A 24,359-nucleotide genomic window follows, 5' to 3' on the forward strand; every position below is an offset into this window, starting at 1 on the left:
TCAAGTATGATCACAATGTTCCATTAAAACTTGTCTAGTAACAATTTGGCCATAAGACTGAAAAAACCAGAAAACAGAAAAAATGCCAACAGAACCAGAAAAGCCCTTGGCCAAGGAGTTTTAATTAAAACCAGAAGCTTCAGTTTCAGTGACTCATATTTTCAATTACATTCTGAGGTTAGAAGGCAGCGGCCTACCTAGCAGAATGTTTTCAATAGATGGAAAATATCTTTGCTTTGTGGCCTCTGTAAAATAAGTGGGGTAGTTTTAAGCTGAGATTCCAAATTCACAGAGTACAGCTCACATAAGCGGCACTGAAAGTCAAACCATTTGTCAAAGAAAGGGCTTTAAAACAGAATCACCTTTGCACCTCTCAAAAGTTGGTCATTTTAGATTAATAGAGAGATCCCTTGGCAAAACACTCTGGGTGAGCACACACCCTACCTCTAGACATATCTGATACTTTGCACTGCTTGTTTTTCCCCTCTTGCATGTCAATTATAGCCCAGTCTTTCACCCCAGTTAACCCTAGTTTCTTTCTTGTCCACAAAAAAAGAAGCCAAGTTGACTTATGTTCTAACATGAAGTTTCACTTCTGCAAATGATCTGCTTTTCCCTTGAAGGCAAGCAGTTTCATGGCTTCCGTTAAATGGAACCAGGTAAAAATCTAGGAGGAAGAGTAAAAAGCTTGAGATGTATCTACAGCGATGGAACAGAGACTCTCTGTTGAAGTCAGGAGAGGAAGATGGTTCATATCCCAGCAGAACAGCAGAGACAGGCAGCAGAGTTCTTGGCTCAAAGTGTGAGGATGGCTTAGGAAAATAATTTTACAGAAAAGGTGCCAAGTCATTCCATTAGGGAGCAAATATTGAGTCATGTTCAGTCCTCAGAGGTATATACAGCTTTCAGTAACTTCAACACAAGCAAAAAGCACTATCAGAGGATTTAAGAGAAAAATTCAGTTTCCTTCTGAGATTTGACCATGGTGAGAGTTTAGAGCCTTTTTTGCAATAGGTACCTTAGCCAAAGGCCTTAAGGAGGGAAAGTTCAGGCTATAAATACTAATGAGGAAAAGACCGAGACATCTTTCAGCCAGCTAAGCAATCAGTGCAGAAAAGTCACGACCCTTCCTTGTCCATTCTTTGCACATTTCTGATTTAAGGCAACGTCAGTCCACCTCTGCTTCCATCTAGCTAAAGATGGACACATATTTTTTTGAATACAAACAAGAAAGTCTTTCTCCACCACAAAATATTTTAAACATCTCACAAAATGACATAGCATTCCTCTTTTCATTTATGGAGGAGAAGCTAACTGTCTGCTACAGTTAGCAGGAAATTCCATTGACAATAAAATAAATAAATCAATCAATGGTCTCAAAACCCCATGATTCAATTATGTGGGTTACAAAGAGTTTGGATTTGACAGCCGAATGTGTTCTTCTCTAAGATTTATCTGTGAGCTTTCAATTAGAGAAATGAAGTGGAATAAACTACTCAGTCAAATGAAGATACTTGGAAGGAAGAATTAATTAATTCAGTATGGCATGACACAAAAGGCTGTCTGGTGCCCATAAAAACAACAGAAGCTACACAGCTCAGAAGTAAAAATGAGGGAGGAAAGCTGCCTTACTACTTATGGGTCTGGCAAAAGCTGCAAACTCTCTGGGCTGAGAGTTAGCAAATGCAGAGATAGAACTGTTTGAAAGCAGCGGGCAGCCAGGACTTAGCCAGATCCTCATGCAGAATGTATCAACAGGAGCTAGCAAGGCCTGAGAAACTCTGCTGCTCAGTTACTGTGAATCAGCAAAGTGAAAGAGTTCCCTCTAAACAACTTAAAAAACTTTTTCTGGGCATTTTGGAACATGGGCATTTTTGCTTGGGATCACTTGTGTTTCAAAAGCTCAGTGACAAAGGATCAGATTTAAAAAAAAAAAAAGGAAGAAAGACATTGTACAAAAAAGACCATTAAAGCCTATGACAGCAGACCTTGAAATTTTAAAATCCACATTAAAGATTTTCTGCAAACAGAACATATCATCACAACGTCAAATTATATATTTTCTATTACAGAAATCATCAGGTAAATCAGGATAATTCTGTACTTAAAAAAAAAAACCCAAACCAAACCCAAACTTAAATATTAAATGATATTGGGAAACTATATCAGAAAGACAGGTACTTACATTACAATTGGAAGAGCCATCAAATGCTGAGTAAGAACCATCTGGCCATTCTGTAGTATCCACAGTGCTTGACTGCCTGTGCTGGGCTTCATACTCCTTCAGCTGAAATTTGTAAAGACAGCAAGAACATTTTCCAGTGAGAAGCAGCTGTCAATCTCCAGTAAAACAGCAAGACTTAATGTCCTTTCGGCGGTGTTGTGTTGTGTTTCCCCCAGCCCCTTCCCATATGATTGTGGAACTGAGAAAATCAGAACTTTCGCATTGCACATTTCACTTGTTCAAAATAAATTAATTTGCTTTAGAATCACAAGTTTAATGCTGAGATTTTTTTTCCTAAAAGGAAGTGATCTGTAAATACCAAATTTTGATGAATTGTCATTGATAAAATATAAAATATGCCTCCCCATCTTAAAGGCACAGTGTACAGTGGACTGTCTAAATCTCATTAGCCTGACAATTTCCTTCATAAAGGATCCACAGAAAGACTAGGAATCATCTTTTACCATTTTAAAACAAAAGACCATCTTTCCCATTTTCCAGTAAAAGGTTTAAGACATAAAACAAACCCTACCGGAGTCAAGATTTTGAGAGGATCATCAAGAAATGATCATACTACAAACAAACAACGTTGCTGCTAGTAGCTCAGACCACTAGGGGGAAACCATACTAGTACATATATGAACCATACAGATTAGTTACAACCCACTCCGCAAAATTTTTAAAAGCAGAGCAGAAAATGAATTTCCAAAATTACCACTCAGTAAATTTAGAATTTTGCCTTTTTTTTTTTTCCCCATTATACGATTCCCAACAAAGCAATATTTTCTTCAGACAATAACATCACTTTATATTTTAAGATAATCTATTTCAAGATGCATTATGTCAGTACAGAAATTTATCTGAGGGTCAATTCATGACCTAAACCATACTTTCTGTAGCTCTAATGGGGCCCATACAGAAAACCCTGTGTTCCATCACAGTATTTTGAACAAGGGTACCAAATCAAAAGTGATGTGGAAATTCAACACTGATCTTCTGGTTCCTGAGCAATTAAAATCTCAGCCCTATTGCTTCACAAATACACCACCTTGTAATTATTTTTTTTCTTGTGGTTTATTAAGATTTATAAAGAAACACTTGTGACAGCCACTGTACTTATAAAAAAATAAGTCTGTGTTGGTTTTAATGTCAAATGCCAACAATGTCTGAATATGTTTTCTTGAAGGCTATTAAAACAAAACTTCACCTTTTTGGCTAAGAAACCAGCAGAAGAACTTTTAGCTTAAATGTTGGTATTTTCAAAATTTGTAATTGATGAAAATTGAAGCCTTCAACCAAACTGCCCTTCAGCCATTAGCAGCAGGAAAATAATAAGAAATATATGTATTCTGAAACAAATAAGGCAAGCTCATCAAAACTTGAAGCTACCTAGTGCAATGGGACAAACAAGCAGGCTTTCTCACCCTTCTATGTTTTCTGAGCAAATGAAAACTCCAAATTGGTATATCCCACATCCTAAAACTTGTTTCTCAAGGAAACTGAAGGATGAACATATCATACCCTGGCAAGTGCTTCCTCAATGGTGATCATCTTCTCCTTGACCATCATCATCAGCTGGATCCGTTCTTCATCACTCATCGTGATCTCACTAGCCACATACCCTACATCCTCTCCTGCAGGAAAAAGCACAGAGATAACAAGAATGTGTAAGAGGTCATGCACAGAGCGGCGTACATTGAAACCGGATTTTACCCAGTGCTCTGAAACCTGGATGCCATGTGGACCTGGTTGGCCAGAAACAGACCCTCCCCAGAGCAGGCTCACAGTACAATTATTTGGAAGTTAAATTAGGGCTAGAAAACTAAGTCTACTTTGACATCGAAAGCAAGAAAATGTGACAAGGAGAAATAAAGTGACTGTCATCACACAGTTATTGACCCTGAAAAACAAGGATCAAAAGAGAAAGTCCTGCACTCAGCCCTGAGGAATGCTGTTGTCAGCTGCCGGAGCAGGTGGGAAGCCTTTTCAGGACCAGTGCATTGAGCCCTTGCAGCTCTCTGCTGTGGAGTGGCCACGATCCCCCATCTCTCCAGGCTACCTCACTGGCCAATGTGCTGGCACAGGGTGCTGGATGCACCGGAACTCTCAGCTCCAGGATCTCTCCTTCTGGTATGTGCTTGGCACATACGTCAAATTATAATGTGCCTTGAGAGCCATCATGGACCCACACTTAACTGAGAGGGTAAATGTGCCCCTTTTTGACCTCCTAAGCGGGCCCCTGTCATCTTTTACAATCCATCTGAACACAGACATGGTGACGTGGAGACACATCTGTTTGCAACACTAGGTTCTAACAGACACACATGGGGAAACAGGAATTTTCTGTGTGAAGAGAAATACATAAAGCAATGCACAGCTGCATCTTTTGGAGAAGAACTAGAGAAAGACACCTGACAGTTTAAGTGGTATCGATCCTACACTTGCACTAATCACCAGATGTCCTTTTACTGCTCCTTCTTGTAGTATCTTGTACAATGAGAGCCTGGATTCAATCCTAAAGCAAACATGGCAAAGTAACCAAAGAAAGGAGAAACGTATTTCTAATTAAAACAGATCAGCATTTCTCCCATCAAGGCAAAAACAGGTATAAACCAAAAAAAGGCATCTTGTTCATTTACAGATATTATTTATAAATAAATATTAACCGCATTACTTTGCACACCTGCCATCACTGGCAGTTGGGACTGAAGGCGTCCCAGCCTCCCATCTGCAGTCTCATAGAACATGACTTGTCCTTCTGAGCCCTGTCACAATGAACCAACCCTGCAACACTTCCAGATCCACAGATCCCCAACCGCCACACTCTTGCAAACGAATTTTACTCCTCTGTGACACTGGCTCCTTCTATTTTATATGGATAGGTTATGTGCCCTTAAAAAAGAGTTACCTTTTGAAGTCTGCCTCATTAGTCCTTTCTGGTTCTTTCGGAAATTCTGCCAAAAAAACTTATTTTTCTTTTTCCAGTCTGCTTTCCCTAAAAGAAAAGTGGGGAGGGAGGATGAGGGGAAAGGGAAAAAGAATTTCAGAAAGAAACATTAGTTAATAACAAATGCTAGAGAACCTTTTAAGCATTAAGTTGTATTTTCTAAGTCAAAAACAAGAAAAAAAAAAACCCTCAAATTTTCTGTTTTCCTTGATTTATTTTGTACTTGAACTATGCTGATGTAGCTATTTCAGGGAAATGCACATTCTTTTATAATTGCCAATGCTATAGAAGACTGAGATAAGCCAGTAACTTACATATTTTGAATTATAAACAGAAAATATTTTGCATTCATTTTGATATGTGTCGAGTTGTTAATGTCAAGTCTGGAAGTGTTTTTGAAGTATTTTGTTGGTTTATTCTCTTTAACTGAACCACAATTATGCAGCTTAAGCCACAACTCAGATAATTATTTTTTTAATATGCATGTGTATGTATACAGAAAAGAAATATTTTACATATATAAAAATGCACACACACATGCACACACACGCACATTCTACTGCTTTGCCTGAGAAATTTTGAGAGCATCAGCTACATCTGACGCTTGCTCTCTGTATGCCTGTATTCTACAAGGCTGGATCTCCATGTCCATTATCAGATCTGCATATGACTTGATGACCCAGAAGTAAGTAATTTGTTCTAAAAAAGAAACAGGACCTGGCTCAAGGTAGGGCATATAACTGTGTTCTGTTGAATTAACCAAGGCACATGATAGAAAGTTTATTCCATCTCCAAGAGAACATTCTGTGCCCGATCTGGCAGAAATGCTACTGATAAAGAGCTGCCTCATCCCTCTTCTTTCGAAAAATTCAAAGGAACACAGTTTACACTGTGCCACTGTGTTTCAGTATGTGACAACAGCAATTTGGGTCTCACCCTAGAAGATCTAGAGCTGGGTTTACTGACTCTCTGAAGTTTAGACTGTGAAAATGTCCCTATTAAAAAAAAAATAAATAAAAAGAAGCAAACAGAAAAACCTCCTAGTTTTTCTTTTCCTCTCCAACAAGCAAAATAAAGTTTCTCCAGGAATACAGCAGCTCAAGTAATAAGTTAGAATAGCAATATGAACTCATTATAGTAAGTTAAAAAACAAAAACAAAACCCAAAACAATCCACAAGTGAAATACAACGGAAAACAAATACATATTTAAGAATGCAAAATATTTCAGAAACAAAGAAAGAGACTTTGGCATGACATGAACAAAAATAACAAAAAGCCCAGTTATTCACTGGTGGTGGCAATTTTCAGAATAGAAACAGGCTAGCAATGTTCTAATGTGCAGACATTTGAAATTCAAAATAAAAAGTCAAAAGATGCATATTTATCACATGACAATGCTGGCTGAGCAGTCTCAGTGATTACCAAGACACCCAGCATTTAGCTTAAAATTACTGAGGCTCACTCTCCACACACACACCAGTGCTGCTGACTTCTGTCAGCATTGTGTTTACTCAGCTCTTCACATCCCAGCACAAGCAAAACTCAAAACCTCCTTAAGAATTCCATAGGAGTATCAAATAAAATGAAATATACTGACCTACAGAGCCTTCTTCTGAACTTGATTTATGAATGGAAAGCCTAGGACAAAAAAGAGAAATGGACTTACTGATGCAGGCTTCTCACATTTCATGGGAGCTGTCTGATTACAGTAAATCATAGTTTCCAAACAATCTATCATGAGCTGTTTTCTCTTCCTCTTTCTTCCCGACACAGCAAGCTGGAAACAAAAACTGAACCCACTGGTCTGACCACAGCAACCCAGTTTCCCTCTTGAACATGCCTCGTGTGATGAGCACGGAAAAAATATATACTGACAGAAACCTATGGTTAAGGCAAAAGAATCTAGGGATCCCGCAGAAAAACACTGTTTCATATTCTTTCCTCCTTTCCATTTGTAAAATGGTAATTTGGCTACCTTAGAAACTGCAGCATGGGGATGCTGTATTTGTTCTGCTGTATAACAGTTTTTGGCCTATTCGTTTTCTATCTGAAAATGCTTTATAAATATGCACTTACTGAACTTTCAGAAGCCACTGTGTAGAAGCAAGGAGTAAAGATTTAAAGACAAGGTGAAAAAGGCTTGTCTACCCTATGAGTTGTGACCACACATGAGTAAAGACTGCAGCTTCTTTCTCCTGATACCTTCCGTGTGCTTTCCCACCAGTGTGTACTTCCTTCCTCAAAAGCTAGCTGAAGAGACTTATTTTAAAGGACATGGACTTTACAAAACAACCCACTAAAATAGTATGTAAATGTTTTGTTCTTGGTCTTCATGTTCATTGAACTAGTTTTCCATAATGGATGCCAACTCTGTGCCAACAGTACATTGTGGGATCTCTGATGAGACATCACCCCCCTTCACTGCCTTTTTTCTGTCTGTATAAATGGAGCTAATAGAAATTACTAAATCTTGTGCAATTATTTGAAGCCTTGCTATGGGAATCACTGTTTAACCAAGCTGTGCCAAGCTGGTGAAATGACTTCTGCCAGCTGCAACGGCTTTGCTGGAGGCTCCAAGTGCAAAGCATCGCGGTAGCGGCTTTGCCGAGAGCTCGGCCCCACAGCATGACAAAGCCCCGTTGTGCAGCGGTTGTGCTGCAGCCACGCAGAACAGAAACACGCGTACCCCAGCACACCCAGAAGACCTCAAGCCAAATCGTTCTTTGAATGGGGCCATGTAATAATACACACAATCCACACTCTCGTTTCTGTCCTCAGTGTTTGCATGGGCTCCTTGCGTTTTCTTAGACTCCCCAGAAGAGGGCAATGAAGAGTTTTTGATCAATTTAGAAAACCACTTGAAGGAAAATCTTAGTTCAAGCCAGTTCAGAGTTTAAAAGATGTAAGCAGATTACTGGCCAACATTTTGTAAGCATGAAAAACATGCTTATCAATTTGCAGAGACATCATTAAAGCAGAAATGAGACAGTATGAAGTTTCAGTTTGATTTAGTAATTCATCTAGACAAGGAGGGTTTGGCACAGAGAAGCTCTGAAATGTAACCTCCCCTCAACCTCAGAGTGATCAGAAAATTCATCCAGCACAAACTGCAAACCAATTGAAGCAACCTAGTTTCAGATTTGTAGTACACCAGGCACAGGGAGAAATTTAAGTGTTTTCCTTGCTGATAAAGTTTAACCTTGAAGGGAAAAAAGTTAATGATATGCCACCAAATGTTTAGGTTTTAAGAAGCTTGTGTAAGAAATCCAGGAGAAACAAGCCACATACTTTTTGGCTAAAAACTCTAGAAAAGCCAGTGTCAAAATTTAAAGACTTTCAACAGGGTCGGGATTTCATCTAGACACTTAAAAGTATAGTTGTCAGCTAGTATTTTTCTCAGTAAAGGTAAATCAGACTAAAAGTATGTGGACTTGTATATGGAGACAACCAAGTAAAAGACAGCCAAGTTCTGTTAGAACTGACAGAATTAATCCACTGTATATTTTGCACCAAAGGACAGATCTCACCCATCAAGCATTGATCTTAAATTAGTTTAGTATCCACTGAATGCCTCAAATCACCACCCTTAGAAAATGAAATCTGCTAATGATCAGAACTTTGTCTCACTAGTGAAATCAGCCTCTTGCACTCCTCAGCGTACAAATCCATTTAAATCCTTTTCTTCTCTTGCACAGTTGCCAACAACGATGCAAGTAAGTAGCAGGTGTAGCGGCAACGTTTGTGATGTGGACATCTGTTCACTGGGAATTAGCCTGAGGCCACGAACTCCTCACACACTGGCCTCCAGAGAAGGGGAAGAGCAGTAGGAGCAAACTTCTGATGTGCGTGAACTAGAGGGGGCGAGGAGAAGAGCAGGATCCACAGCAAGCAGACCACCTTCTCATTTATAACTGATTTAAGGACTATGTTGAGCTTCATCAGAGGATGCAAATTCCAATTATCATTTCATGCATTCCCCAAAGAGGAAATCTTCCATGCCTGGGCTGACCTTGAAAATGCCAACAGCTGGCCTGAAGAGGTGGAAATGCCAACAAAATCTACCACATGGAGCCTGATAAAGCACTTGCTTTTTAGTTCCACCAGACAACTCCGATGCTTACAAATCCTTGGTGAAATCAATCAAGAGTTTTACTTCCTAGATGTCTGGTGAAAAATTCCAGAGTACCTCAGAGTCACTGTGTGTTTGATTTGCCAGTAACACTCCCTTACTCTGCTAAATCTGCAGCTCCTCTGTGAACGTGCACTGAACGTGATTTGCGTTCTTCCATTCATAGACTGATAACTTGTACTGAAAGTTAATGATGCAGCGACACTTGGCAGAAGGTTCAGCCCTGCGTGTCTGAAAGGGAGCCAAATGCCATTACTCCGCTGTGGAGGCCTTCATTTTTGTTGTGGTCTGATGTACAACTTCATTAGCAAGCTTTCACATGAAACGTACTCTGTCACAGCATATAGCAGAAGAAATGTATGGGTATATGTCCAGGCAAGAAGGAAGAAAAAAAGATTCGTGGCTAGAAGGAAAAAGTACTCTCTTATCAACCCACAATCTCTGGAAGCGAGCTGCAGAAGGGGTCAAAACTTTAATCCATTACTCTCACAATTTCAAAATCATCTCTAGGCTGATATTTTTGATCTTTTGGAGCCAAACTGACGAAATAAACAAATGAGGGAAAAAAAAAAAAGGCAACACAATAGATAATCTAAAAAGAGAGCTACTTTGGGGAGTAAATAAATATTACTGCCTTAGAGAGATGAGTTTCAGTGGAGTTTAGTAAATTACATCAGACCACTCAGTGATCAGTGACACGAAATTTAGTAGCAACAGCCAGAGTGGAGAACCTGGACCAGGAATTAGCTGATTAGAAAGACTGACTTAACAGAAATGAGTTTACATTCAATGCTAAAATATGCAAGTCCACAAACAGGACTGACACAAAAGTCAGTCTTTCAAGTGATGAACATTTGTAAATGATAGAGTATCTGGGGATATCAACTGAAAAAGGATGACTGAGACAAAGCTAACATGTTAAAAGGCATAAGGATGGGAAATTCCAGTGGCAGTACAAAGAGTAAATATATAAGGGAATAGCTGTACAACCATCATTACTCATTCTCAATAAAATGAATTCAAAGCAGAAGCGGTAAAGAGAAAAACTATTGGAGTAGTCTGGGAACTGGATAGCTTATCTTATGAGAGAAAGCCAGAAAAGGCTTGTCTGTTCTGCCTGTCAAAACTGAAAGCTGCAAGAAAATAAATTAGTGCCTCTTAACAAATCAGGCACAGGAACAAGTAGACTTAAGCTGGAAAGAAATTAGAAAGGAGGAGTTAACATTTCCTATTTGGACAAACTTCCAACAGTAGGTAGAGACAGGGAGGGTAGCTTTAAAAACTCATGGCTTTTAAGAGAGTCCTTGAAAGACAGAGACCAGATGCCTTTGACAATAAAGACCTGGACATGGGGACTGCCTCTGGAGGGCACTTCTGGTTCTTCTTTTGCAGCCTGTGTTTTTGTAGGAACAATGGCAAAGCCAGGCATCCAAAACAGTCTTTGAATCTGTCTTCCCATAAAAGTGCTGCAAGGGGGATGATCTTGCTATACGTAAGGAGTAGTTACATTTATACAGTCCCAAAATTACATTTGGCCCTCTGAAGGCAACCACGAGGCTGACATGGCCCCTAGTGAAAATGAGTTTGACACCCCTGACCTAAGCAATTCCTCACTTTTTAAAATTAACCTCTGAATCCTGGAGGTAGGCTCCAGAACTTGAGAGTGTAAAGTAGAACCAACGCACACATCAGTATCACGAGCCAGCTGAGACTGTATCTGAGCATTAACATGGGTTTTAACTAGGATGTATCAAGCTACAGCTTTCCCTGTTAACTCTGGACTGATTCTGATCTCAGAAACAAAAACACTGGGGCTTATCTTGCATACAGAGTGGTTGACTTTACAACAGACAGTCATACGTGCCTTGAGATGTGAATGTGCTGGTACACCGCAGAAATGGGAAAGGAAACAAATGACACCATGTGCTGCTTTCATGAATGTGCCTGTTGATTTTTGAAAGCTCATCATTCTTTAAAGAGAACAAACATAGGAACTGAGAATGACAGGATTTCTGACGGGTTTTTGTTTCAACACTAAGTATTTTAAATGCAGATGGGCTTTAACACATGGCCGCATCTCATTTATGGACCATAAAATCCACAGGTGCACAGCACCATCTGATAATGAAACCACTACTGTTATGATCTTCAATAAACTGATAGTGGCTCTCTTATTCCCTCCCAATGACTATTTATAGCCCATTGAGGAAAATGCTTTGGATGGGATTTTCAATCTACAAATACTATGCACATTCATAGCAGTGAATAAATCGATGCAAAAGCCCATGCTGGCTGTGCTGCAAAGCCATTTGGTTATCTGTGTGCATTAGAAATGGCTCACTCACATAATTAGTATGAAAAACTGACAGACTTGTAAATGGTCCTGAGTGAATACAAGATAATTTATCTAACCAGAGCTGGCACAGGAAAGAAAACGGGCCTCTGGTATTTTTATCAAATTTGCATGAACCTGAAGAGAAAGCAGGCCTGAAAGGTTCTGACCTTGCTGGCACCAGTGTGAAAAAGGGATGGAGAGCAAAGACGTTTCATTCAATTATCTTCTCATTAGGTTTCCATAGCAATGGCTCTTTAAGCAGGTCAAAACTTTCTCAGTGGAAACAAACACTAAGCTGCTTGTGGGCCGTGTGTGTGGATGTGTATTTTCTGCCACCACCAGCACAGAAGCCACCATGTTGGTCCCACGGGCTTGGTCCAGTGACTGGCAGTGGGCAGATGGGGCTATGTCACGTACTTAATAACCGACTGGTGGGTCTCAGCCAGGAGTCAGATAATTGCCAGCTAAAAAATAGCTCTTTGGCAGCGAAGAGGAGGGCCCAAGGTACCACGTGCAACACACTCTGTTCTGTGGGCATTGCTTACTACGTGCCGTGCCGACTAGCTGCGACAAGTCGGGCTTTCTCATGAAAGGCGTCCTTCATGCTTCCTCTTACAAAATTACCAGGCTTGAAATCTTCTTCCAGCTGCTCAAAGGCACACTGGTTTCCCTCCTCACGTGTCCCAGGCGGCGTTTGGCTGGCCTCTCGCTCCCATTGTGCGGGTTATTGTGGGAGTTTCCTGCCCTACTTCTCTTGAGGAGGCTGTTTAAAGGCAGCATGAATAATTTGGCTTTGACTAAATCAGGCCTCAAACAAGTGAAAACAGGGCCATACACATTCACTGATGCTTTTTGATTCCTGTAAGCACAGGGTACAAAAAAAAAAAAAGGTATCTTAAATGCAGACATCTCAAATATGGCAAGTTCTTACTTATTTTTTGTCCAGTGTTCCTTTCTACTTTTAAACTATGCAAAAGGAAACATTTATTCTGCTAGTAATTAAGTGCAGCCGTTAGCATCCTTGGTTTTGGTGTCTGCTCATTTTCTGCTTTGTTCTCAGTTTCTGCTGTCTTTCTGCCTCACATCCTCTGTCAGAGCTGTGCTCCTGTTTCTTTGCAGATGAGCTTACAAATGCCTGCCAAAGTTAATTTGGGCACCTTGAGATGTTGCCAGAATCAAACATGATGGCATTTAAGCCCCTCACATCCATGACCTGGAGGGATGCTTTAATAACCTCCTGCATTCAAAGCTTGACCTGCAGTTTGGATGCTGTAGGGGAAGCAGATTAGGAAATCTAATGTTAAAAACTTTTGGCAAAGGCCAGTAAAGTAGTATACCAAAAGGTGTAGACTTGAGGCTTGCATGAACCCTTTTGCAAAACAAAAGCCATTTTTAGAGAGACTGCTGCTTTCACTGAAAATCACAGTGGAGGATGAGAACATTGAATTGCAGGCACTGTCTGAGTCTTAGGCTAGTTTGGAGTTCAAGTTTATACCACAGGATGGTGACAGGCTTTAATATGGCACATCCATTGCAGAAAATCCTTAAAAATATATTCAGCCAACAGTTTCTTCTGCAGAGAAAACAGCATGCAGATAGCAGCCTCAGAGAAAGAGGTCACCCCTGATCAGCCCATGACTCCTCTTCTGAAACACCCAACAAGCCACCAGGGATCTGACCAAACTATATGAACTCAATGTGTGAGGGGCTCAGTTAAAGACGCATGCCCTGCACTCACAAAGAGGATGACATAGACATTCCCTCTCAGGAGCAGCTGAAGCATGGAGCTGAGGACACAGCTGCCAAGGGCAGACCAGCTCCCCGGTGCCAGGGGAATGTCAAGCCCCCCAGTAATGCTGCCCTGGGCCGCCTGCACCCCACAGGGCCGTGCTTCTCTCCAGCACCTTCCCCTCCAAAAATCTGGTTTTGCTTAGCTCCCTGCTCTAGCAGAGTCTGGCATTTAGGTCCTGAGGATCACAGGGTTGAAACAGCACAAACTGTACTGTAGTACAGTCTGAGGAGTACGGCAGGATGAATTGTGGCACTTAATACGCAGTATGACGATTTACTTGGTCAGGAGTGTGCTTGAGTGGTACAGTCCAAGAAAGAGCAGGTGATTCACACAGGAGGTGACAAATCATAACATCCACTGCCACACGAAGGTGGTGGGAACACCTATGAAATGCCAAATACAGCCACAAATGCTATCCCATGTGTTGTTTTTTGTCCTTCCTTTCTCTAGCAGCTGCAAAGAAAAAAAATGAGTATATAGTAGTGACTATACCTCATCCTATCTGTACACAGTGCTCTTGGGTCTCTCACCCACTTCCTTCTCTTTCCTGGCAGCTCTCTGATACACCACATTCAAAACGTGCCCAGAGGCTGCTAGAGCAAATAGTGACAGCAAACAGTTATATTTCCCAAGAGGGAAAACACAAAACTTCCCCTTTGCAACATCCCCAGTTCTTCTAAAAACAGGATGAGAGTCAGGATGCAGAAGCCTGGGTTCAGGGGACGGGGTTTAACCTGGATTTCCTGGCAAACATGCAGAGCTCATCAGTCTGTCATGTAGACTTGAATGCTCAAAAATGGGAACAGGCTAAAAGTTGGATTACATTGTTTTAAACCCTCTGTTTATAATTATGAGAAAACCCTGCTCAGTCCCCTGCCTGAGTAAACATCCTTGGGGTGTTGCCATCACTTGGATATAATAGGGATTGTATATACAATACATCCCCAGATCTACATGGTATGGGGACAAAGAAGCAACAGTAAATGCTAAGAACACATTTACTGCATATTTGTTACAGTGATGATTCTTCTAGCAAAATCAGAAGGCATTGTGTCTATAGAAACACCTGCAATTCTGGGGAGATTTTTGTTTAAAATAACATCACTGTTAAAGATGCTGTTGCCACCTTGCTGAAGGCACACTGAGAATCTGAAAAGTTACGCCAGCACCACAACCGACATCAAGACTGCAGTTTAAAAGATGTAAATCTTGGAAAGGGCAAAGGGAAATGAAATGTATTATTAAGAGAAGAAAGCTACAAATATTTCATTCCATGTTGTATTATTTGCGGAATATTACATGACTCAGAAGCCTGCCCAACTGTTTCAATTTACAGAAGGAATGCCAGTATGGCCAAAAAATCAGAGCAATTGTGAGGCGAGGCTTGAACAAACATGACTTTGTTTTCTGTTGTTTATGGTTAGCTTTTCAGGCCACATCAGTACCCTTGCTGTTATTCACATAGATCTCAGAGGCCTTTTCTACAGTGAAGATTTTTTTCTCTTTGTCAGAATCAATCGATTCTGGTAGGGCATTTACAATGCATGGAGCAGGTTCTTATGTGCAGTCTTTTTTTGTAGCTTCATCTAATTACTAGGAACAGTGTTGTCAGCAATGGAGGATGGTAGCATTGCCTCAGATGACTTTTGGAGGGACAATGACTTGAAGTGACAAGGAACTCTGCCTCCAGCCTTATGTAACCCCTTTCGCCTTCCTCCAGGCACTACAGCTGCTCTTCTGAGTAACAGCACATCACCCACAGCACAGATACTTGTTGAGCAACTTGTTGGACTGAGGGCACCGACTAATTTCACGCTGGCTTTGAACAGATAATAATAATAATAATGACCTGGGCAGCAGGGTTAGAAAGACATAAGGCAAGACCAAATGCACACCACTTGCCCACACAAATGGGATTTTTTCCTACCACGGAGCACCAAGGCTAATTTGTTTTCAGTGTGGTGTACAGTGGAGCCAGTTAGGCTCCCTCTTCAGTTGGGCACTACAGAAAAGGAAAAACCAAACCAGGTTAAAACAAACATAGCTTCTTCCGGACTCCCTCAAAGCCTCTTTCTGTCTGGACTCTCTCAACTCTGGTAAATTAAACAAGTATCCAGGTGTGTTATTTTAAAACTTTAGATCCTGGTAGCGTTAAGCTGTGGGGTGTGCAGGCAGCAGCGCTGGACAAGGGAGCTGCCAAGAATGGCCACTCGCTCTCTCCTCCCCATCCCAGCATGGGTTTGTCCTTGGGACTGCTGCTCCCTTCTGAAGTAACCCGCTCAGAACACCAGAGAAGAAACAACTTGCCTCACTTCTTGCTAGGAAAGCATTTGTGTTTTCAGTATGTAGAAATAAAACTTTTTCTTGGGTAAACTTCTACTTGGGCTTTGGGAGAGTAGTCACAACAACAGATTCTCAGCTCCTGAAAATCTAGATGGCTATTTTGGGACAAATCTTTCCTTTTGCCCCCAAATCTCTTTGTGAACATGAGAAACCAATGGACATCTGCATCGAGTTTCAGGTTTGGCAAACTGGAGTCTTCTCACAACAAAAGAAGTTTTGTAAAAGCTTTATCCCAGATCTATTATGTGCCATGAAGGGATCACAAAAGCAGAATCCCCAAAGGGAAAATCTTTCCTGTCCCTCACAGGATGCCCACGCAACAAATTCAGTTGAAAGCCATAACATAAACAGAGAAACCAAAAAAAAAAAAATCCCTCTATGGCTGCCATCCTCCCCCAAAAAACATCAAGTTCAAAATGTTAGTAGCAAGCACTGACATATCAGATGGACTAGAAGTGGTCACTTTCCTGCAGATCAATTTTATAAACTCTGCCACTCTGGAAGAGGCATTTCTGCATCAATTCAGCCCTCTGAGCTAGAGAGATGAAACTGGCATAGATGCAGCAGGCTGTCACTGATAGGCCCAGGCCTATAGAATTTTGGGTTTAAATAATTTGTATGGTATCGAGTAGATATCATTTATTATTTTCAACACCTTGCCCAACTAGCGTGCATCACACTGCCTTGTATCTTGCAAATATTTGACACAACATGTCCCAGGTCAGTTTTGCATATCCAATCAGGTTTCTCAGGTATGCCCTTCAGCTGACAGACAAATACTCAAACAGGACACTTCCACTCCTGAAAGGTCCACAAAAATCACAGGTGTCTTCCGTACAAACTAAAATAATGAGGTTAATTTCCTTCCGGTAAGGCAAATGAGCTCTTTCAGAGTCACTCGAAAGAGGTTTTTGTAGATACTGTCTTCTCACTCAAGTTAATTGTGGTACTACACCTATACAGGCACATTTTAGGAAGCTGGCTAGAATGTGTAAGAGGAATTTATTCCCAGTTGTGTGCTGCCCTCCTGCAAGATCTTTATTTCATTATTACCTGAGATGGCATGATGATACTTACCCATGGGGAAAGTGCCTTGAGACTTAGAGAAAAATATTATGATTATAAGATAATCGTGGAGGCTTACTTCCCAGATTGCAGTTCTCATAATGTTCCCATCCACTTGGCACTTCTGGTTTCATTATAATGTCACCCAGGGATGTATCACTGAAGAAAACTTTTCAATATTTCAGTATCTGAAACATTACTTTTAAACTCTAAGCCTTCTAGGCTTTCTCTGTTATAGCATATAGCATGGTGCCAGTGATGGTACCCAAGGTAAAATTCACCTTATCTGTCTTATGCTGTTTTGAAAATTAGCATCTACCTGAACCAAACAATCACTGCTTTCTCTGAGCAATTAAGAGGGACAAGGCACCTCTAAAAGACAATTTATCACTTTCCAAGATCTTTAGGATGAATCAGCTTTCAGATGATTCCACAGGAAGCCCCTAAGCAGCTGTTCCCTACTGTGCACTCGACTTCCATGTGGCCAGAGCTCAGGTGAGCCCCACACCCCGCACCCACCACAGCTCCCCCTGGGACTGACACTCCTCCTACTGACTGGGAGAGCAAGGGCACCAATTTCTTACAACCTTCCTATCACAGTGCAGTGTTGAATCACTAGAAGGTATTAAAATGTGAGACCGTAAAACCTTATGAAAGCACGTCACATTACAACTGGATTCCACATACTCCTGAACCAGTCCAGCTGGCATTACCCCACAAAGTGCAGGCAATTGGAGATACAGTGTCAGTTGTCTTCATGCAGTGCTGCACGTTACCCTTCACAGCAGGAATCCAAGATCTTGGGATCAAAGGAAGGAGGTGCAGAAAACAAGCAACACATTGCAGCAGGAGGTGACAGTAAACAGAAACCCTCTCAGTCCTCACAGAGAGGCTTTTATTCGGGACTGCTAAAATTAAAGATCCTTTTAGCCTGGTTTTAAATACTTCATTCCCTTGGCACCCTCTTCAAAAACACAGTTACAAACCCAGGAGTGCACAGGAAAAGTAAAGCGGTTTAAGTGTGTAACTCTCCCTTTCCCTCACCTATCTCTTTCTGGCTGCATTTAGGCCTAGTCTCAGAAAGTTATTTTTTAAGCAGCTTTAATTTGCAGATAATGTGAAATCACTGATGTTCCACAAAATGACTACCAGTTGTTCTGGTGTATGCACATCTCAAGTGCTCACAGAGCAGAGAAAAAGATAACCTTCCCTTGATCTAAAAAAACCCAACGAAAATAATAAAAAGCCAAAAGACAACAAGAGAAGAAGCAGGTCCCAAAATGGGTTTCATTAATAACACTTGGATCTGAAATCCTGAAAAACCAATACAACCTAAAACGAATTTACTCCAAGGAAAAAGAAAACGCGCCAGATTCCCCCTCCTTCTTTTCTCGCTTCCTGTGCCTTCACTTACTTTCTTTCAGTGTCGGGTGTTGACGCGGTGCTGCTGAGACCAAGTGACTCCTGCAAGGGAAAACACATGGCAGTGAGAGCAGACACGAGAGTAGGCATTGCCCAATTTATACAGAATGTCAAATTAAAGAACAAACAAACAAAAATGGAATATCAAAATCGAAGTGCTAACCTCAATCTGGGATCGCAGCTGTAGAGACGTGGGGCTGGCATCGGGTTTGTCCTAAAACAAAACAGATGTCAAGTTAATGAAATAGCTAAATACTAGAAAGAAGAAATCTGACTGAAGGAGAGAAAAAAGGAAGAAGAAACAGCGTAACAGAACCTAAGGCCACCTCAAAACAGTGCAAATGCGAAACATTAATCTCTCCAGAAAGAACCACCTTCAGGATAAATTCTGAAATATTCCTGTAGAAGAAGCTAATTCCATTCTTATCACTGGAGAACACAGAAAAGGTAAAATTGCCAGACAAAAGTGATTCAAAAATAAAACAGAAAGAGGAATGTGTTATTTTCACTAGATCATCACACAATTTGTTAGAAAAGTTCAAGCCAAATTTCCCAAAATTTACCTTCAGAAAGAATATCGAGGGAAAATTTGGCATTAAAAGAGCATTCTCTAAGCTAAAAATACTGAGAGGATTCAGATACATTTCAACAAGGCCTGTTTCTCAAAGAGAAATTCATCAACAGGTGAGAATTCAAATCACCTTTCTTCAAACATCTAGGATACAACCATCTACTCCAAGACTTGGTCATCTGGGCTCCCTTTGCAGCTGATGAAGGAACTCCTACAGAACAACATGCCTGACAGGTTTCAGCTGCCTCAAGTTAGATGAGGCAAGTCCCACTGGTGGTATTTCATTTCAGATTGCAAGCCAGCTGCCTGAAAGGCACCTGCTATTAACAAAGAATCTAGCTGAAGTCAGTTGGAAAACTCCAATTAGAATGGTGGAAGAAATTATAGTTGTCAGTACTGAGAACTACACTTTGCTGGTTGATCTGTGTGTGAAAAAAATGGGAGAACCTACTTATGGCTGTTTTATTCTCAGCCAGTTCTACCCCTAGCAAAGTTATGGCAAAGTGAGTACTGTAACCAACAGCTCACCATAGCTGAGTAACCACAGTAGTATACAAGCTCCAAAAAAATAAAAAAGGATGCGGATTTATTTCTTAATACCGGAGGTCTTTTTGTTCACGCATTCCTCGGCCTACATGTAAATCTCTTATCTCTGTGAAATTGTACTTCCTATGCCCTTTGTTTGCAGAAAGGGTGACAAAACGTTCTTAAGATCTAATTAAAAAAAAAGAAAACCAGAGACAACTTTCTGGAAATGCAGCCTTTTAACACTAAACAGGAAATTACCACTGACTGCCATGAAGCAGTTCCCCTCAGTTCAAGAAGGACAGGGAACTGCTGGAGAGAGTCCAGCGCAGGGCGACAAAGATGATTAAGGGAGTGGAGCATCTCCCTTATGAGGAAAGGCTGAGGGAGCTGGGTCTCTTTAGCTTGGAGAAGAGGAGACTGAGGGGTGACCTCATTAATGTTTATAAATACTTAAAGGGTGAGTGCCACGAGGACAGAGCCAGGCTCTTCTTGGTGACAACCAATGGTAGGACAAGGGGTAAAGGGTTCAAACTGGAACACAAGAGGTTCCACTTAAATTTGAGAAGAAACTACTTCTCAGTGAGGGTAACAGAGCACTGGAACAGGCTGCCCTGGGGGTTTGTCTCCTGCTCTGGAGACATTCAAAACCCGCCTGGACACATTCCTGTGTAGCCTCATCTAGGTGTTCCTGCTCCAGCAGGGGGGTTGGACTAGATATCTTTTGAGGTCCCTTCCAATCCCTAACATTCTGTGATTCTGCGATTCTGTGATGAGCCCCCCTCCCCAGAAAGTCTGCAAACTCAAAGCAGAGAGGAGCCTGCTCTGCTGGCACAGGACCCAGTCAGCTCACGCTGCTGGTCATAGCAGCCAGGAGGCCACAGGATGGCCCATGGCCACGTGCTTGCTTGTAAACAGGGCTAACACAGGGTCATTGCCCAATGGGGGGATTTTGCCTGACCATGCATGGTGTGCATATCTGCTTTTGCAGATTTTCTACCGCATAAAGGGAACTGAAGTCCTTAAGTGGAAGTCAGTATGAAAAGGTGACCATGTTCACTTACTGACACATCCATCAGGACTCTAGTCAAGCAGAAGCTGGACTGAGCCCAGGGAAATTCCACACATGTTCACAGACCAGGAAAGTGAAATTAGCTATTTGGCACCAGGCATCCCTCTCTTTCTCCATTAGCTCTGTCAAAATGGAATCTGAGAAAGTTTTGCATCTGGGAAAGACTGCAGGCACATCGCTGTGAATCTTCCTCGGGCACTCTCCCACCCCTGCCTAGCAGTCTGCAAGGAGGGAGGGAAAGACAAGTCCAGTGCTCAAAATGGTTCCCATTCAGGAGCACCTCTGATGTGTCCACATAGTGCGGAACATATGAAAAAAAAGGAGCATTTAATCAGCTATCTCATCTTATAGTTTCACATAGTCAGTTAGGAGAATCCACTGTGGCCCCAACAGGCTTTTAGATTGCAACTTTCTGATTCTTTATCTGTTGTCTTAAAAAGCTGCCTGCTGAAAGTGTGGTTTGTTGTTGTTTTGTTTTGTTTTTAAGATGCTCATTTACAAGATGCTATGTGGGTTCCCAAGTCTTTACGGATGTCTTTTGCTTGAGCAGTTAGTTGCTGGTGAAGTTTTAGTCTGAAATTGCAATTAGATGGAAAGTGACTACTTTTCAGCCTAAAACTATTCAGCTGAATAGCACACTACATCCCGTGTAACAAAAGCTGACTGTATTTGTTTCCTTCTTTCTCATTTATTGTCAAGTCCACCCTGACAGAACAGGAGAGCCTTGATAGGATCAAGACAGAAGGAAGGGCAACTCTCCCTCCTCAAAAGCTCTACATCACAATGCTGGAATGCAAAACACCCGATAGTCCTGTACTGTTATTATTAATACACCTACCTGCCTTTCCAGCAGAATGCTATTCTTCCTATTGCTATTAGACAAGAAACCGAAAGAAAATACTTAGGAAAATACAACTCTTGACTGAACTTCTGGCACAGACCTGTAACAAAGATCACAGAACATTTATGAGCCTCAAGGACTTCGATTTATTTAGGTTAAAATCCATTAAACCTCACATGAAAATCTAGAGGTTGTATTGACTTTGATCCAGAAGAATCAGTGCCTTCTTTATATCAAGGGCTAATTCTAGGGCTGAAAAAATGTTGTATCATTGGCATGCTCTCAAGCATGCTAGAACATCTTTTCAAAAAATATTTTCACAGATTAGTTTCATGAAAGTACATCTTTCACTCAACTGAACCATATCTTAAAAATTATACAGAGGAGAGCTTGGGTTTATACAAACAGCCACTGCAGTAACAGACATCCCCAGCCTGCATTTCCAGAACTCTGCTCTAGACAAAGCAGCTGTCAGAGTGATAGGTATTCTATCCTAGCAGCCTGCTGCCCCACAGAACTGCCCTCCATGTGTAACCACAAAGCTTGACTGAGGCGTACTAGGCATTCATGACACCTAAACACTATGCAGTGTTGGTGAAAGAAACCCAGTGATCTGAGAAACTACCCAAGTGCAGGTTGCTGAAGCTACCTAATTAAATCCAATATTTCTCAGAAGTCTCTGATTTACTTGCATGGTTTCCAAATTTAAGGGTCCTGGGTCCCATCCTGTACTCAGACACTGTCAGTGTATATTGCACACATCCAATACACTGCTAAATCTCAGCAACTAAGATCTAAATATTCTGGAGAAACAGAAACAGAGAAAACTCATATATAGTATCCAGCTTCTAGGGAACACACAAGAGGGAGGGCAAACAGTGGCTTAGCAGTAGCTTGTCCAGCTCCTTTCAAGGCCCAAGGTTAGTGCACCACAGAATATCAAACACTGATAATGAAGCCAGAGGGAACTGTTGAAAACTAGTAATGTCAACACCCTGTAGAGTGAAGCCCACTGAATTTAAACTAGGGATTCCTCCATCAAGTCACCTGCAGCCGACTTAAACCAAAGTCAATTTGCAGAAACATTTTGTTCTCCCAGGTTTGACACCATATTCTTATCAGTCTTATTTCCTTCCTGTGTCCTTCACCCAAAGCCAATGCCATCAAGTCGATGGCTGCAGGACAAGTCCCCGGGGTCCAGACTGAAGCTGAGATCCAGCAGCTTGAGGAAAGGAAGGCCCAGGGCACCACGCTGCCCAGGTACGTACTGCCTGGTATTACCCACCCTTCTGCACTGCAGAGCCAAACTGGTGAGGCTTGGGAGCTCAGGTGCAGAAGCGTGAATTGGCAAAGTGCTTTTTACAAATCTCTCATTTTGAAAGAAAACAGTGGTTGTAAGCTTAACCAGCAGAATTTATGGCTTGTCTTTCAAGCTTTAAGTTGTTCACCTCAGGGCTCAAGAAAAAAACTTCCTTCACGGGTAGCTTTTCTGCTTACTTTGTACACTGAGTGATTTGTGTGATCATTTGGATACATTTTCTTTTCAAAATATTGCAGACTTCTAAATATTGAGATTTTGGTTTTGTATGATACTTTCCTTGTAAAAATCTTGAAAACAGTTATTATAATCATTTGTGAGCAAAGCCTGAAAAACACATATGGGAAGAAAGTACAAAGCACAAAATACACAGGGAAAAGTCTGGAAACCCATTTCCTGACTGGAACAGCAGGTTTTGAATTCATGAGGGACTTTTCCTCCTGTGATATCTTCAGTTCAGTTGTTCCATTTGTAAAGGAACAGATAAGGGACATCTCTGCCTATCTGAAGGCATTACTGTTCTGCTCCTGAAATACACAAGCATGGTACAGAAAAGCATCCAAAAGGAAACCCAATAACCCAGGGTAAGGCTCACACAATCTAAGGGGAATGAGCATATTTTAATTAGCTAAACATTAAGCTTCATCTATGCTCCAAACCACAATTTAGGTTAGGAAATTATATTAATTGAATAAATCCATTCTAATTTGAAATTCATGAACCTCTTCACAGTTTCTGCCACAGGAGCTATATCCATTTGAATCATAAATTTAAACACTCCTCTGCAGATCCCAAGACAGGATTAATCTCACTGTGCAGACAGCAACTGTGCAAAGTGGGACTCAGATGAGTGCTGGGAAAATAGTGTGGCATAAGCAGTGGAAAAGGAGGCAGCTAAAATGCTCACAAATTTATAAATCATTTTATGAAACCATTTCAGCAAGCTGTAAATAAGGCACCTACAGCAGAAAATTTCTGTGAGAAAATTCAGACAGTCTTGTCCCCCAAATACTTCCCCCTGTTTGCTTCAAACATGCACTGCATGTTCTATTCTAGCTTCTGAAATAATTAAAGCTACATCTGAAAGATAGCCAAAGCACTGAAGGTCACTAAGAGCTTGTTCTACTTTGAAAGCAATCATTCTGCCCCGAGTCCTCCACCATACACCATATTTCAGCCTCTGCAGAGGTTCTGGAGAAGGCAAAGGGAAGCCCCTGTGCAGAGACAGCACAGGTACCCAGCTGTATAAAGAAGTGTCTTGCCTACAAGACACTAACTATAGGTCACAGGTCAGAATAAAGAAACAGAAAAGACTTATCCCTCTGGTAACCACCTCAGCAAGTGTTTGGGGGAATTAACTGGCTCAGTGAGTTTCCAGTGGTACAGATTAGTAAAAGTCACATTTTGAGTCTCAAACCGCAACCTCTGGACCATCCTTGTAGCCGTTTCAGTGAAGAGTGAAGGTTTTCTGCCCCATTACTCTAGCCCATGAGAGCCAGAGCTGACACATGCTAAATTATAACATCCTGCAGCAGCAGCAAAACTCTGGATCAAGGAAATGAGCTGTGCTGGTGGAGTGGTTACAAAATGGGATTTCAAACAATACATACTTCTACACATGAAATAAAACTCCAAGCATTTCAGTGCATCATACAGCAATGCAGACATAGGTAAACACTTGGCTTAACTACTGACGACATGTAGCTTCAGAGAGAACACGCTGCTACAGCACTCACGCCTGCTTTTAGTATTAGGCATAGAAGAAAAATCAAGT

General features: G+C 41.3%; 1 protein-coding gene across 3 annotated transcripts in view; it reads right to left on the reverse strand.

The window, feature by feature from the left end:
- Nucleotides 1–24,359, reverse strand: part of SASH1 (SAM and SH3 domain containing 1) — a gene marked incomplete at both ends in the record, with an annotated part of 539,456 nt that overhangs the window by 39,507 nt on the left and 475,590 nt on the right. For all 3 annotated transcript variants that reach the window (XM_080342260.1, XM_080342259.1, XM_080342258.1), the window contains 6 exons: nucleotides 2,186–2,287; nucleotides 3,746–3,858; nucleotides 5,133–5,219; nucleotides 6,770–6,810; nucleotides 18,251–18,300; nucleotides 18,422–18,472. In XM_080342260.1, coding sequence (XP_080198386.1) covers nucleotides 2,186–2,287; nucleotides 3,746–3,858; nucleotides 5,133–5,219; nucleotides 6,770–6,810; nucleotides 18,251–18,300; nucleotides 18,422–18,472 — 444 coding nt within the window. The remainder of the gene's footprint in view (nucleotides 1–2,185; nucleotides 2,288–3,745; nucleotides 3,859–5,132; nucleotides 5,220–6,769; nucleotides 6,811–18,250; nucleotides 18,301–18,421; nucleotides 18,473–24,359) is intronic.

Source organism: Nesoenas mayeri, assembly GCF_963082525.1.
Source record: "Nesoenas mayeri genome assembly, chromosome: 3".
Taxonomy (NCBI): Eukaryota; Metazoa; Chordata; class Aves; order Columbiformes; family Columbidae; genus Nesoenas; species Nesoenas mayeri.